Here is a 16,129-nt window from a genome sequence, read left to right as displayed (position 1 = left end):
TGGACATTTATAGAGCACTTAGACATGCCAGATGCTGTGTTGGGTGTGTGTGGCTCCACCTAGCAGGACCTGTTTCTTTCTCCACTGTGTCTCCATTTTCTTAAGTAAAATGGATACAAGAATAACTTCTATTACATGACATGCTAAAAAGTGTTGAGAGATAATGGTCAAATTAAGCAAACTGTGGAATCATATTCTTGGTATTTCTGGCTTTCTGGTACTACTCAGGGGCAGATGTACATGGGCATTCCATTTCCTTGCCCATTACACTTACGTAGTACCCTCATCACTATAGGTAATTTTTTTCAGGAAAGCGTGCACCCTGTTTTGGCTTGCTCAACAGCAATGTTAGATATCTCAGAAGTGGTTTAATCCTTCCAGCACCAAATGGTCCAAATTGACTTAGCATCCTTTGCTGCAGTGGTTGACGTGTGCTCTTTTGACAGCCACTGCCTGGTGGACTTATTATACTTATACACATCAAAGATGGAAAAGGCATGTGACTCAGCTGCATGAGCTCAGGGACCTGATCATGCTGCATGAGCTTCTGTATCAGTCAGAGCAGCTCCTTCTGATGGGGAGCCTAAGAGTGGACAGTCCTTTTTAGCATCAATCCTGGCTACTCAGTGCTTATGGTTCTGTCCCTCAGGCTTTTGTCATTGCGATCACCTCCGACTTTATCCCCCGCCTGGTGTACCAGTACTCCTACAGTCACAATGGGACTCTGCACGGCTTTGTCAACCACACCCTCTCCTTTTTCAACGTCAGCCAGCTGAAGGAGGGGACGCAGCCAGAAAACTCACAGTTTGACCAGGAGGTTCAGTTCTGCAGGTAAAGTAATCTTCAGGAGGAGGGCAGCAGAGGACCAGAGGCAATAGATCCAAATAATTATGGGGATGACCTAGAATTACAACCCTGCACAACATGATGATATTTTGGACAACAGCAGACCACATATATGGCGATTGTCCCGTAAGATTATAATACCATATTTTTACCATACATCTTCTGTATTTAGATATATTTAGGTACACAAATACTTACCACTATATTACTGCCTACAGCATTCAGTACAGTAATATGCCGTACAAGTTTGTAGCCTGGGAGCAATAGACTATACCTTATAGCCTAGGTGTGATGTAGGCTATATAGCATCTAGATTTGTATAAGCACGTTCTGTGATGTTTGCAAAGTCACCTAATGATGCATGTCTCAGAACATATCCCCATCATTAAGCAACACACGGCTGTACATCATTCTCCTTTCCCTCTGTCTCCTGCTCTCTCTGCAGTTGTTATAAATCAATTGTTATAAATCAGTTTCAATGACTCAAAAAATATTTATGGACTGCCTTTTTCTAGACACTATGGAGCAGACAAAGAGCCTTGTCCTCACCATCAAGGGGGCTGTGGTCTGGTTGAGAAGAAAATAAGCAGAACAGATAGGAAATAGCAGGTTATTTGGTGAGCTTATGTATGGACCATGAGCATTGTGGGTGCTCAGAGGAGAGGGAGATTACTTGAGGGACTAGAATGGAAAGGGTGGGCCTCCTGGAGGGGCAGCTAGGTGTTGTAAGAGAGAAAAGAAAAGCATTCTAGGTGGGGAGTCGTCATGGGCAAAGTCATGGGGTGGGGACAAATGTGGGCTGTTGGATAAAGACTTGGGGCTAGGTGATATGGTTAGCAAGGAGACACAGTAAAGGGATTAATAAAGGAAATACAGTAAATGTAGAAACTCCTACAACAGCATAAGCCAAAAGGTTGTTGAATTTGAAGAGATGGGATAAAGTACATAACGGAAAGTCCTGAAATCTGACGGGAATTAGAATGTGATGCAATAGGAAGACACTGGACTTTTTTAGTGTCAGAGAATGATAGGATAAAGGGAAGGTTTAGAGAAATTGATCTGTTCTCAGTGAGGACAATGGGCTAGAGTTGGTAGGACCCAGGGAGCGCAGCTGGGCTGCTGCATCATTTAGACATGAACTGTGCTGGGCATAAACCAGGGTGGCGGGAGGAATTAAGAGGAGAGGAGAAGATGAGCTATTTCACATGAAATATTGCAGAATTGGTGACAGTAGACATAGGAGAGTGGCTGAGCTAGGATTATCTCCAAAGCTTGGACTGAAGTCAGAGGACTGGGATGTGGTTACATTGATAGGGAGAGGGAATACGCTGAGAGAGTCTAATTTTATGCTACATATGATGAATTTGATTTCAATCATGTTACATTTAAAACGATGTTAAGAAATCCAAGGGGCCATTTTCACCCAACTCCTTGACACACTAAGCTGGACTTCTGGAGACGTCCAACTTAGAGTCCTGATTGAAGGCCATCAGCACTGGGGTCACTGAAGCCAAGAAATGGAAAACTCTCCACTATTTACCCAAGAAGGGCAAATGAAGAGAATAAGAGCAGAGGGGAATAATTTATTCAACCCATTTGTACCCTGGTTAAAAGATAGTCCCAATAAAGCACTTGACCAAAGATCCTACCTCATATATATAAATCAGAATAGTTAATTACACCAATAACAAAAACCTAAGAGAAGGTATTGTGGGACCAACATAGGGCTTTCTTAGACCATCCCCAATAATATTTTATGTAAAAGCTGTGTTTTCAGTTGTGTTGGCAGCAGTGATGACCCTGGGCATGTCTGTCATGCTTGGTGCCCAAGGCCAGCCTTTCGTAAGACAGCCACGTAGGTTCAGATTTGTGGTCTGAGACCATGAACGAGAGAACACCAATTGGTTTTCCCAACCTGGGTGGCTGAGTTAAACAACTGTACCAATCTACGGTTTAAATAGAAGGGTATTCCAGTTCCAGGAACAACAACATCAGGGTTCCACTGTCGTCAACCAAGAAAAGATAAAAAATGAGGAACCAGACCCGAGAATGGATGAATAAATTTACTCATAAGTGTCAATTTATATTAGCCTGAATGTTTCAGGATTTTTCACATCTGGGCCTATGAAGAGTCTGACTCTCATACTAAAATCACATTGCAGGCAGATTTGCTGCCAGGCCATGCACTGCCTGGGGGCCCTTCTGCATGGCTGGCATGCTAGACTGTCTGTCCATGGTGCTGGACTTGGGTCTGCAGACCCCAACGACATAGTTCCACAGTGCAGAGGGTCTGGACCAGCTCGAGGCCTTTCCAGTAGTATCTAGGTCTTCTCAAAGCAGGGTCTAAAGCTCACATCTCTCTAAGAGCGCAGGTCTCCACCTCCATGTCCAATGGGAGGCAGCACCAGTGTGACTTGTCGTGTGGGAAAGCCAGGCTCACATCGTCTGTTTCTTTAGTTGCTCTAGAAGCACTTGTCCTCATAGAGCACAAGGGTCTCTGATCTTGCCCTTGACCATCGGATTTTCCACTAACACCTATGAATATGCTTTTCAGGTATATCACTGGTGAAACAGGCTTAAATCAATAGGAATTTTAATGGTCCCTATGGGAAGTTGAAGGTAGATCTAATCTTAGGCAAGTTTTCATTCAATCCAGTCTGCCCAAATCCAGTCTCTGCCCACCTCCCAGCTCCACTGCAGTCAATGTTGACTGTGTTTTTAAGTTCCGTATGATTGCCAGGAACTGTGGTGAGAAATAAGGCAAATGGGTGCTACTCAGCCAAAACAACCAGTGCCCAGGACACCAGGTATTGTGAATATGTGTGGATCAGATTGAGCTTTCTTGTATCTGCCTTCAGAGTCACTGGATTTTCCGGCCAGCTATAAGGCTCTGATAGTCGTCTCCCCATTATTCCCATGCAAGTATATAAGATCATGGCTTGTTTGTGGCCCGTTTTAGAAAAAAATCTGACACTGAGTGGCAGAATTATCAGTGGGCACATGCATAGAAAGTGCACTTTCATTCTATATTTCTGCCAAGAAAATTTATTTGCAGAAAATAAATCATCCCAAGATCAAGCTGAAGTGACTTTGAAGCATCCATCATTTTTCCTTCCTCTCTCAGTACCAGTGAGGATTAGATTCATTAGGCAAATATTTTTGAGACCCTACTAAAGGCTTGGCATTGGTTGTATAATAGGGAGCGAGACATAGTGCATCCCTCAAGAGCTCTAGATGGAGCAGACAATAAGTAAACAAGGAATTAAAATTAAAATACAGCTTTAATGATTGACAATAGGGCAACAGCAGAGAGCTAAGGGATCCCTAAGGAGGGAGGCCCTGCACCTAACACAGACTTAAGTGTTTAGGGGATGTTTCAAGGGAGATGAAACCTGAAGAATGAACAGTATAAGAATGGCCATGGAGACGATCACATTGAAACTCCTCACTCATGTGGCCACGTCAGCCTGGCTGGTAAGTGGGGTGGGGAGGGTGGTAGGTCATGGGGCAGCAAGGGCTGTGTCAGGTGGTGATGGAGGTTCCGAGAGAACACTGTATTCCAGGGAGACAGGCTCAGGTGAGAGGGGTAAGCTATTAGAGAGGAGGCTGAAAGAAAAAAGCAAACTCCGTATTAAGGAGAGGATGCTGGTCCTGTTGAGGTGCGTGGAGTCTCTCTTAGGGCCACAGGGTACCACTGTAGGGGTTTCAGAGGGCAGTGATGAGATCAAGCTTTTTATTGGTGTTACGTCTCTGCCTACAGTGTGAAGACCATTGGGTTACACTGAGGGTTATGTTTAACACAAAGAGATGCCCTACTGTGAAATGTAGGTAGATGTTCAGAAAATAGGGTCAGCATGTGATCTAGACATAATATGTCAAATAGGTGTGCTCTGGGGGCTGCGTTTCCTAGATTGATAAGGGTTGTTGATGGAAATCTCTGCCTCATGTGAGTCCTATCCACTGCCTGCTGTGTGAACTTGTCTGGGTCACTCAATTCTCTGGAGATTTAGAAAGCAGAGGCATAACCTCTATGGATGTCTTTCTAAGTCAGGAATTGAGATTCTTGAGATAATTCCGTATACATATATGTGTACATGGAAGAGAGAGAGAGAGAAGAAAGAGAGAGGGGAGGAGGAGGAGAAGGGACTATGATAGAGAAGTATTTTGAGAAACAGAGATAACTCTTCAGCTAGTCCTAGAGCCAGTTAAAACTGCTTCCGTGGTGGGAAACAAGGTTTGCCATGATTTTCTGGCAAATAGCGTTGGGAACTTGTTGACCCTTCTTATTCTTAGCTTTCAGTGACCTCTGGAGATAAATGTGGTCAAATAAAACTGAGGTCTCCGGCTCCAACCCAGCCTCGCCAGGGATAGAGGTATCTTAAAAATAGCAATAAAAGTTAGGACAAGTCTCCGGCTGCCCGTTTGAGATGCATTCCCAGCATTTTGGAGCGATGCTTGCCTCTGTCATCTGACTGCTCTGGCAGGGCTGCTCCGTAAACAGTCCCGTGACATCAATCTGCAGGCATGATTAGCAGCATTTGACAGGGTCGAAGGGCCGCCACGTCCTGGAGGACGGATGTGGGCTTGACTTCCCAGCTCAGCTGGAAGGGAGCAGAGATATCTCGTCTCAGAGCTCGAAGAGCCTACCTGGGCATTGTCAACCCAGCGGGTCTGCTTGGAGGTGTTTGTTGAGCATCCAGCAGCAGCTTCTGTGATGGCTTCTGCCAGGTTTTCCTGCAGGTCCTAAGGGCTTGCACACCCCGTATCCTGAGAAAAGTCTTTGAAGAGGGGTGCTCCCTTCCAGCCCGTGGCTGCCTCCCATCTGCTTCCCACCGAAACCAGAGGCTGTTAGCTTTTCTGGGTGCCACCTTTCCTGATTCTTATCAACCACTGGATTGACATGCTACTCATTAGTTCCTAATTGCCTGTACTGTTTTCCTTTGTTAAGGGCCAATTCCAGGAGGCAGTTTTAAGTAGCTCAGATGGTATGAAAATATTGTATGTAGTTGTGTTCAGCATTAACATGACATTAATTTCCACTGGGGCTACTAAAATGTTTTTTACATGCCACTATTTGGAGTTGAGAAATGCATTTACTAGCTGATTCATTACATAACAAAAGCTCATTAAAAAGCTGTTACTGATCGTTGACTTCAGCACTGTCCCTGCCCACAGTGATTTTGTGTTGTGATGAATTGTGGCAGATGTCACTGTCACTAGTCACCCTGCAAGTGAGGACAGGATGAGGACATCTGAGCCCTGAGTCTCTCTCCTCTCTGTACCTCAGTTTTTTCATCTGTAAAAATGGGGACTTTGGAATAAAAAATCTTCAAAGATTCTTTTCTTTTCTTTTTTTTAAACTTCAGGTTTAATGACATGTCATTTATTAATCTAGTTCTACAAAAATTCTAAACATTACAGGTAACCACTCCACCTCTGTTTTGCCTCCACCCTAACCCCTGCCCAACCCCAGGCATCCTTCCAACAGTAATAGGGTGATACTTACGGGTGAATGTTTTCTAGGCATTTTTCTATGCATTAACATAGTATTAACTTGTAGGACTTTTAAGGTATTGTTTCATGGGTTTGTTTTATAATGAAATATATTTTGAGTTAATGGAAATCTTTTTAAGTCATGTACAAACTCAATTCAATCAATGTGATTTTTCACAGTTAGAACAATCTAGATAAAATATTAACATAATTTTAAAGCTAAAACATAATGTTGATTTCTGTATCAGTTTCATTTATTATATGAGTCTGTTCAAATTAACACTATAATTTTGCTCAGGAAAGCTTACTATAAAAATGTACTTGAATCAACTGTGTATTGCCATTAATTACATTCATCTTTTACCATTTTGAACTTTTTAATTATAAAAGTAATTAACTTCATAGACACATATAGTGTATGTATATAAGAAGAAAAGGGTCACTTCTCAGCCCCCACCCCAGCTGTTCTATCCCAGAAGAAACTGTTGTGTTCATTTTCTGCAAAAGCTCCGGAAATCATATTCACCTAGATTGTCTTATTTAATTCTCACAGTGTCTTCCTTTAAAATGCAAGGTATACACACAAGCAGACACACATGCACACACATCTATTATTCACTCCTGGCTGGGATTGAGACAGCTCCTCTATGCTCAGCGCTGGGATACACATTTTGGGAGTTCCACTCTGTAGATCAGGGACCTAGGTTCGGAAATGGGGAATGACTTCCTCGGTCTCTTACAGGTAGTAACTGGCGTAGCCGCTCCAGGTGCAGACTAGCTTTTTAGACAGGCTAGTTGTCTCATTATTGGAAGTCTCTCCTTATTAGAAAATTCAGGGGAACTCTCAAAATTTATGTTATTTAAGCCTCAAGGAAAATGAAGGAGGACTGGAGGGGTGAGGGTGAGATCCAGGAACATCCCTAAAATAATATGCTGGGGATGAAACTCTGCTTCTCTTTGGGGGCCACGGCTGGCAGCTGCAGGAGGCTGACCAGTTGTGGGGGCTCACCCAGTGCTGGGGAACTCAGTGGGACTTTAGGAGGCCCGAACTCCCCAAGCCATGGGAACGGGTCTGTTGTGGAGCTGTCTGGCGGCCTCCACCCACCAGCCAGCACTTGCCCATTTCATGCTATTTACCTGGACAGAGGTCCTGAGAGAAGCCCTGTGTGGCTGTGCCCTTGGCTGACTCCTGATTTGCACTAAAACTTGCAGCATTTAGTGCTTGCATGTTCAAAAATCCTTCTGGAAAGCTAGGAGGAACTGGAAGCCGTGGTCTACATGCTCTGTCCTCTTTTAACAGAAAAGGTGTATTCCATAAGTAACCTCCAGTAAAAAGAGAAAGAATAGTTGCTATTTATTGGGTTCCTCTGATGGGCCAGATAGTGTGCGGAGCACTCGGCGTTGATCCTCCGTCTTCAGAACAACTCTTTGATGGAAAGTTCAGGCCCACTTTATAGATGAGAAAGCTGGGCATCAGAAGGTTAGGTAACTTGCAAGAGGACAGAGAACGACAGTGCTGGACAGGGCTTTCAACCCCTCACCTGCTACCTCCAAAGCACGAACTGTCGCCAGTGCTAAGCACTGGGTTTAGAAACAAAACACGCAGCATCACAGTGGTGGAAATAATTCGGTTGATTAGCCACTCTCTTTGGTGAACACTTCTATTCTTAAAGCTGATTATCTCTTTGTTTAATTAGTGTCTTCTAAGTTACTCAGTGAAACATTTGATAAGCCCAACTTCTTAGGGTAAAATTTAAAAACAATTGTGAAATCTGAACTTACATTGGAATGTAAACAACGAGTCATTTACCTGGTGGTAGGGGCTTAGGAGAATCAAGGTTTTTCAAACTATGAGTCATGGTTCATTAGTGAATTATGAAATCACTTTAGTGGGTCATGATCGGCATTTTAAAGAATAGGGTGGGTTGGCCAGCACGGGCGGATCAGGAGGTCAGGAGATCGAGACCATCTTGGCTAACACAGTGAAACCACGTCTCTACTAAAAATACAAAAAATTAGCCGGGTGTGGAGGCGGGCGCCTGTAGTCCCAGCTGAGGGACTGAGGCTGAGGCAGGAGAATGGCGTGAACCTGGGAGGCGGAGCTTGCAGTGAGCCGAGATCACGTTCCTGCACTCCAGCCTGGGCGACAGAGCGAGACTCCATCTCAAAAAAAAAAAAAAGCATAGGGTGGGTTAGGATCAGATAGAGTAGAATAGGAAAATACTAGTCATTCTAGTGCATTGCACACAGCAAAGTATGTTTTGTGTAATTTTTATTGCAGTCTGTGTATGTGCATGAATGTAAAATGTATTTCTCACTGCAGGTCATAGTTTTTATAAAGTTAGCTTTGGAAAGAAATGTGAACAGATGAATATTAAATTGCTCACTGTTCTTTTCTGTGGCATGGCCTACCATCAGTTCCTAACAGAGCCACACTTAGCCTATCTGCATCGAGCTATTTTCAAGTAGAGTTTTCTGAACAGATCTCTGTGTTAGTCTTTCTGCAGATCCTCAATTAGATGGATATGCTTGTTAAACTTAAAACATGTTTTAGACACTGAGGGAGGACAAAGTGACATTTCCAAAAGCTGGGGTGAGTTAATAGCAGAGGTGGAACCAGAATTAGATTATTTATGGATTCTTTTCAGACTGGAAAAAAGAGGGGTGAGCAGTGGCTCGCATACCGAGGTCAGTGAGCAGCTGTTCCTGCAGAGATGCAGCTAGAGAACAAGAGAAATGGACTTTCATTGTAGCAGTAGGGATTGGGCTGAACCCGGGGAAGGATTTCCCCATGGTAAGGAGTGTGCGTGTGTGCACACATGTGCGTGTGTGTATGTGTGTGTGGCACCCTTCTCTGGAGGTCTCTAGAAGAGTGAGATAAATTGCTGTTGCCATGGCGTCCTGTCTGGGGGCGACGGGAGGATAGGTGAGTCTGAGGTTTTTCCCACCCCAAGATGTTCTTATTCATTTAGCCACGCTCTCCCTCTCTGCCATCAGCAAGGATAATCTGGAGCTGGCCATGTTTCTGTCCTCAGCTGAGGACGGTTATGATGAATCCCGTGGTGCTCTGCTGGGCTGCAGTTAGCTTTGCTTTTCATCCGGATGTCAAACCAAGCTTGCGGCAGCTGTGATCAGCTGTTGGGAGAGGGGGAGTCGGGCAGGGAGAGGGTAGCTCCTGGCCTCCTGCCAAGCCCTAGTCGAGTCCCCAGTGTCCACCTCTCAGTTGTGTCTTTCTGTTGCTGATTCTATCACTGCGCCCTTTTCTATCTTTGTGTGTGCGTCTCTTTTTCTCTTCCTCTTTTTCTCTTCTCTTCTTCTCTCATCTCTCTTTGGACAATGGAAAACAAACTAGCTTTTGCATGGACCTTTTAGGGCAGCTAATTCATTTATGGCAGGAGAAGGGACCAAAGAGCACCTACTTGTGAATGTCCCCTAAACTGCGGCCACTGGTAAGATGCCCTGTGATAATGGGAAGAAAGCCCAGATTCAGCCAGACTCGCATTCCTACCCTGACTCCACCTTTACTGGTCACGAGACTCTGGCCACACACTTCAACTTCTCCAAGCCTCAGTTTCCTCCTGTGTTATGCTGGGGTAACAATGCCTGCCTGAGGATGTTGTCGTGAAGATGAAATGTGAAACCTTCCAGAAAAACCCTTTGCTCAGGGATTGACCAGGGCAGAGTCCCTACCTGCCTTCCTTGGCAGCCACTATCATTGCTTGGTGGCCTGACACCACCCACCTCTTTCTCTGGCCCAGGATGAGCAAAGACTTGTTGAATTCCATGGAGAAAACTGTTCCAGGAAGGGTCATAGTTCTGGTACCAGCCCCTTGTCATTTTTCCAGACTTAGAAAAATGTGAGTCTGAGAAAATGAGCTAGTTTTCAGATGAATCATTCTGGGATGGGGGTGAAAAGGCAAGGGTGAGGGAAAACCCAAGGCTTCTCTATGGGTCTGAGAAAGAGGCATGAGCTCACGTCAGGCGTTAACATTTTGTAGTTTAAACCATGCAGACAGATCAGGAAGATGATTAGCAAAACAGAATACTGATCAACTGTGATGCTTAATGACCCTCCCATCCCAAATTCACTCAGCCTCCAGCTTGGTCTGGATCGGCCTTCTTTTTGGTTCAAGAATGCAGCCATGAAGCAAGGCCAGACCCTCTAGTGGCCGTAGTCCTGAAGCATCTGGAAGGGGAAGAAGCCCAAGACTGCCTGCTGGTGTCTGCATCTTCCCCAACCCCCCCGACTGCAGAGCACCATTCAGGGTGTCTGGGTCTCCCCTACCCACACAGAAGCCACAGGCTAGTGGGAGGCCCAGGTGGACCCACTGGCCTGGACTACCCTCAGATGCCCTGGGCTCCTTTGGGAGTTGATGCCTGACACCAAAGTAAGCTTTGGGAGCTATTGGAGAGGGTAGTAGAAACGTCTTTTTAGGACATTTGTAGGCTGACATTGGCTTTCTTGGACTTTAGTCCTTTTTGGAAATTTGTTGGTTAGGCCATAGATTCCCCCCACTTCCCCCTGCTTCTCAAGTCAATGCCAAGGGCATGCATGCCTGATGCTCCAGCCAGCCCTCGAGGTTTCACCCAGAGAATGACCACCCTTTTCTCCATGCGCTCCCGATCTTAACACCACATTTCTCTTTGGGCAGGTTTAAGGATTACCGAGAGCCGCCATGGGCCCCGAACCCTTATGAGTTTTCGAAACAGTACTGGTTTATTCTGTCTGCCCGTCTGGCTTTTGTCATAATCTTCCAGGTGAGTTGCTGGGACAGGGAATAGCCCATTCGAATCCGGGCTGCAGGAGTAAGGACACTGCACTCGTTGCTTGCACCTACCTCCAGGTTCCTGTGGTACTCTGTGACATAAGAAAGCTTCATGTGTGGCAGGCAGAAGTGAGGGCTCCTTTCCTGGTTGAAGCAGGAGGACTCTTGAGAGGGCTTTCTTTAATGGGTGGACTTTGCAGACAGAGGATGAAACACAGTGTAAGGTTACAAGACAGATGTGGAATAAGTTGCAGGGTGGAGACAGATTCCTGTTTAAACCTAAGGCAAAGAAAGGAAAAGGGCCATTGAAACCAGAGTCCCAGCCTGGGGCAGACAAACAGCCCCATCTCATCTCTGCAGCCATGAAAGAGCTCAGGTTTGGAACCTTTCTTCTTGCACTCTGGGCTCCCTCCTTTGTTAGTGTTGTTTTAGCCACTGAGACATCTGGTGAGAAGGGCCCCCAGAGCCATCGAGCCATCCCTGAATGAATAGTAAACTCGAGCCCAGTGATTCCTATCTGGGACAATAGCCACAGCTCCAATTGCATCGCTGAGATTCTCTGAGCTCGAGGGCCCCCAATTCCCACTCTGGGTGCCCCCGGTCTTCAAGCAGGGCTGGAGAACGAGCCCAGACCCTTTTCTCTTTGGCTCCCTCAGGCTTTTGTATTCCCCGAAGGCAGATCTCTGGGGGGCTCTAAAGTATCCTGCCCCCAGACCCCAGCCCAGAAAGTGGAGAAGCCCATCGGCTAGTCTTTCACCTAAAGAAGACAGCCATTCTTCCTCTGGAGAGATGGAGGCGATATGTTTGAATGATCGCTCAGACATCCCCTGCTGCCCCACCCCCAGGAGTCTCCTCACTTTCCCATATGTCACATGTCACATTTCACTCACACAGGAAGGAGTGGATTCAGAGGAAGAGTGTGTGACTTGGTGAAGCAGCTCCCAAGCACCCAAGATGCCTAGGAGCCTCTGGAAGCAGCAGTTGGTCCCCAGTGTCTTCCCCTGAACCCCTAGGAACATGTAGGGTTCAAGGGCTCAGTCCCAGTCTCAGAGGGGAAAAGGCATGTGAGCGTGCAACTGGCAGCCAGGGAAGAGTATCACAATGGGAGGAGTGTGTTGGGTAAAGCTGGGTGAAGTGTGGCCTGGGGAAATGGATGGGAATCAGATGCATTCACTGAGCCATGCCAGGCATTGTTGTCCTATATTCATTCATTGAGACAGTAAGTGCTCTGGGGAAAAGGTAGTCCTAGCTACTGTGTGCACCAGCAAAGGGATGTGGCTTAGCAGCCAGGAGGAAGACCACTGCAAGTGTGTGCCAAAGCCTAGACCCAATCGGGGCAAGCTGGATGCAGGGGTTCCCAGACAGGCAGGGTTAGCCGAGGTGGCTGCCGTGACTGAGACCGGTATAAGGTGAATGTCAGCAGTGGGTTGGGTCAGTGAAGGCCCGAAGTCAAGGCAAAAACCTCAAGTCCGTCTCTAGTGTAGAGGATAGAGAGAGCCAGATGGAGGGAGGAGAGGAACAAGTGGCACAGTGACAGCCCAGGAGAAGCCACTGGGCTTTGTGGCCACTTGCTAGAAAGCCACTTTCCATTTTCTAAAGCAGGGAGGGCCTGGAGGCTTAGAGGCCAAGAAGCAAGAACTGGACACATGGGAACGCTCTGAGGATGGTGTGGGGGCACAAGTCCTGGGGAAGGGGAGAAGCAGTAACTACTACTGACGGAGTCCTGCTCTGTGCCGGGCACTGCGGCAGATGCTCCACATGTATGAACCCGTTTCATCCTGACAACCACTCCAGGGTAGGCAGTATTTCCGCTCCATTTTATGGGTGAGGACACCAAGGTAGAGTTATGCTCACTGGTTGCGATCACTGGGCTGGTAAGTTGCAAAGCCAGGATTGACACGGAGGCATTCTGCTCCAGGGCTGCCACCTCCCCAGGCCGGGCCTCTCCAACTCAGCCCCTCTCTCCTTGGCTTTTTGCAGAACCTCGTGATGTTCCTGAGCGTCCTCGTGGACTGGATGATTCCAGACATCCCCACGGACATCAGCGACCAGATCAAGAAAGAGAAGAGCTTATTAGTGGATTTCTTCCTGAAAGAGGAGCATGAGAAGCTCAAGCTGATGGATGAGCCGGCCCTGAGGAGCCCAGGAGGCGGGGATCGAAGCAGGAGCCGGGCAGCTGGCTCAGCACCTTCAGGCCAAAGCCAGCTGGGCAGCATGATATCGTCAGGCTCTCAGCACACCAATGTGTGAGCAGTTCAGCCTGCAGCAGAGGAGGGCACGGCAGCAGAGACACGCACATGCACGTAAGCATGTTCCTACACCCACATGGCGTGCTGTCTGTCTGCAGGGGCCTGGCTTGATGGGGTCTTGAAGAGGGGGTAGTGTGTAAAAAGAAAGAGCCTGACAGAATGAGTGTAGGAAGGAAGAGAAATGATGCTACATCTCAGAAACTTCAAGCTTAAGTTTCTTTTAGGTCCCCTTTTAAGCTGCATCCTTTTGAGGGATTGGAACCCCACTGGGGTCTCTGCACCCCAGAGTCTCAGGCACCGCGAGCATTCCCATGTACCCTGGGGCACCCTCTTGTACTTCACCATCATTTCTGACTTTGGCCAGCTGTAAGAGAAATGCAGTCAGGAGCACAGCATCCCCTACCTACTATCACTACAAGAAAACTGAGTCACTTGCAGTGGGGCTGCCACAGTCTCAGCAGATGCAAATTAAGTTACAGGGCTGAATGGTGCAGCCGCTGGACCTGATAGTAAGGTGCAAAGGTCCAAACCTGGGCTTGTCTCCACTTCACGTCACAAAAACGTTTGGAGCTAAATGCAGATAACCATCATTTTATGAAAGTTCAGATTTAAAATAATAAATTAAATGGACACATTCTTTATAAAGATGCATCTGTTGTCTTTGGTGCCTTGTCTCTCTCTCCTTTCCTTTCTTTTCCTCTCCTCTCCTCTCACCTCCTCTCGTCTCCTCTCCTCTCCTCTCCTCTCCTCTCCTCTCCTTTCCTTTCCTATTTATTGAGCTTCTACTATGTGCCAGGCATTGTTCTCAGACTGGAGATAGAGCAGAAGATAAAGGAGACAAAATCCCTGCCTCATGAAGCTTACATCCTGGGGAAAGACAGACGATAAGCTAAATGTACAGTGTTTTGGATAGTAATAAGTGCCGTGGAGAAATATTAGGTAAGACAAGTAGACAGGAAGTGTGAAGGCACAGGAGGTAAGGGGTTTACCATTCTAAATACAAATTAATGACAAACCCCGATGGTGAAGAGGTTACATCTTGCAATACTAACATAATCAATTGGTAGCAGCTTCCCAGAGTGCTGTGCTGAGATCATGATGTAAAGTTGGAAGCACGGGCCAAACATCACTCATCATTGCCGTTCATACACCTCAGGCCCACCTGCTGCCCAGAAATCTGTTGCACAATCACTTCATCCTGGTTCCTTGCAGGTCAGCGGGACTAGAGTCCAACGAAATGCCTGAGTGGAAGCTGCAGGGGGGATGGTACTCCAGAGGAAAAATGACAGCTATGGTTCTGCTGTCTGAGCACACCTGGCAATGTGCGGGCCTGTAGGTGCTGGCTGGTCACCAGTGCTGCCCACCACGTTTCTGATTTCCTCCTAGGAACATGCAGAATTGCACTGACTGCCAACCCTCGCTCAGGAAAGCGGCTTCTTCTTTTGTGGGACTAATAGGACATAGATACAGCTCTTAGTGAGAGCAGTAGGCTAATGTGTACCAGGCCACTCCTGTACAGGAAATCTTACAACCAGTTTTAATTTCCTCAGATTTTTTTTTTTTAAGACGGAGTTTCACTCTTCTTGCCCAGGCTGGAGCACAACGGTGCAATCTCGGCTCACCACAACCTCCGCCTCCCAGGTTCAAGCGATTCTCCTGCCTCAGCCTCCTGAGTAGCTGGGATTACAGGCATGCGCCACCATGCCTGGTTAATTTTGTATTTTTAGTAGAGACGGGGTTTCTCCATGTTAGTCAGGCTGGTCTCGAACTCCTGACCTCGGGTGATCTGACCGCCTTGGCCTCCCAAAGTGCTGGGATTACAGGTGTGAGCCACCGTATCCGGCCTCTCACATCTTAATATGCAAACTTACCACTTGAGCTGAGGTTCAAACTACAGCAGTATGGAACACTGCATCATTTGACAATAGGCTTTACCTGATTTGGGGAGAGTGCGGTGACCAGTGGGAGGAAGTTGTTATTGCAAGCAGCATTGATGACACGGAGATTCCAGGCCTATCAAAGGAAGCAATCCCCAGGGATGACGGCCAGTGTGGGTGGTGTTGACATTTGCAGGAAGCAGTGACAGTCCATGGTCAAGGTTGAGGGCTGCCTCCACCGCCAAGACACCCACTTGGCTCCAACCGTGCTATCTCCAGGCCCACTGGCTGCTCATGGCTGGTTCAGGACCCACTTGTTTTTCTTCCTCTTTTTTAAATTAAAAGAAACATTTTTGTATCATCATAAAGGTTAAGCTTGCGTACCAAGAAATGTTCAGATAGTCCAACAAACAATGAAGCAAATAAAATCACCCACAATCTCCAAATCTATAATTGGCATTGGCACTTGCTGGGTCTTGGAGACTCTCATTCCCCCCTCACACACATCTAATTTCTTTTAACCACAGTTATGCTATTTTAAAGCAGAAAAGTATCTGAGACAAGTCTCAATCAATTTGGAAGTTTATTTTGCCAAGGTGAAGGACATCCCCAGAAGGAAAGAATACAGAATCACAGAAGGTCTGTGGTCTGTGCCTTTTTCTGAAGATGATGTTGAGGGCTTCAATATTTAAAGGTAAAAAGTGGGCTGGGGGTGGGTAAGAGGGAGGGTGTGATCTCGTTACTGAATCCACATGTTACAAGAGAAAAAGAGCAGGTAGGAGAACAGCCGATTTTGTGTTTTTCTGGTGCTCAGTAAATCGGCATTTTACGTAAGATAAGGTGAACATAGAGTAGCTTCCTGTGGAGCTATCTAGACTTTTCTGTGTAGCTGTCTGCT

At 46.6% G+C, this 16,129-nt stretch overlaps 1 protein-coding gene across 2 annotated transcripts in view; it reads left to right on the top strand.

The window, feature by feature from the left end:
• The window catches only part of ANO2 (anoctamin 2), a 380,970-nt gene extending 366,967 nt beyond the window's left edge, over nt 1-14,003 (top strand). The window contains exons 23-25 of one of the 2 annotated variants that reach the window (XM_024347643.3): nt 650-831; nt 10,992-11,097; nt 13,086-14,003. In XM_024347643.3, coding sequence (XP_024203411.3) covers nt 650-831; nt 10,992-11,097; nt 13,086-13,355 — 558 coding nt within the window. In that variant the 3' untranslated portion in view covers nt 13,356-14,003. The remainder of the gene's footprint in view (nt 1-649; nt 832-10,991; nt 11,098-13,085) is intronic. The other variant, XM_024347642.3, reaches the window with a different exon arrangement.
• The last annotated feature ends 2,126 nt before the right edge of the window (nt 14,004-16,129 follow it).

The sequence above is a fragment of the Pan troglodytes genome, chromosome 10 (assembly GCF_028858775.2).
Source record: "Pan troglodytes isolate AG18354 chromosome 10, NHGRI_mPanTro3-v2.0_pri, whole genome shotgun sequence".
Lineage (NCBI taxonomy): Eukaryota > Metazoa > Chordata > Mammalia > Primates > Hominidae > Pan > Pan troglodytes.
The sequence above is the reverse complement of the archived record's forward strand: the minus strand, read 5'-3'. Positions and strand labels throughout refer to the sequence as shown.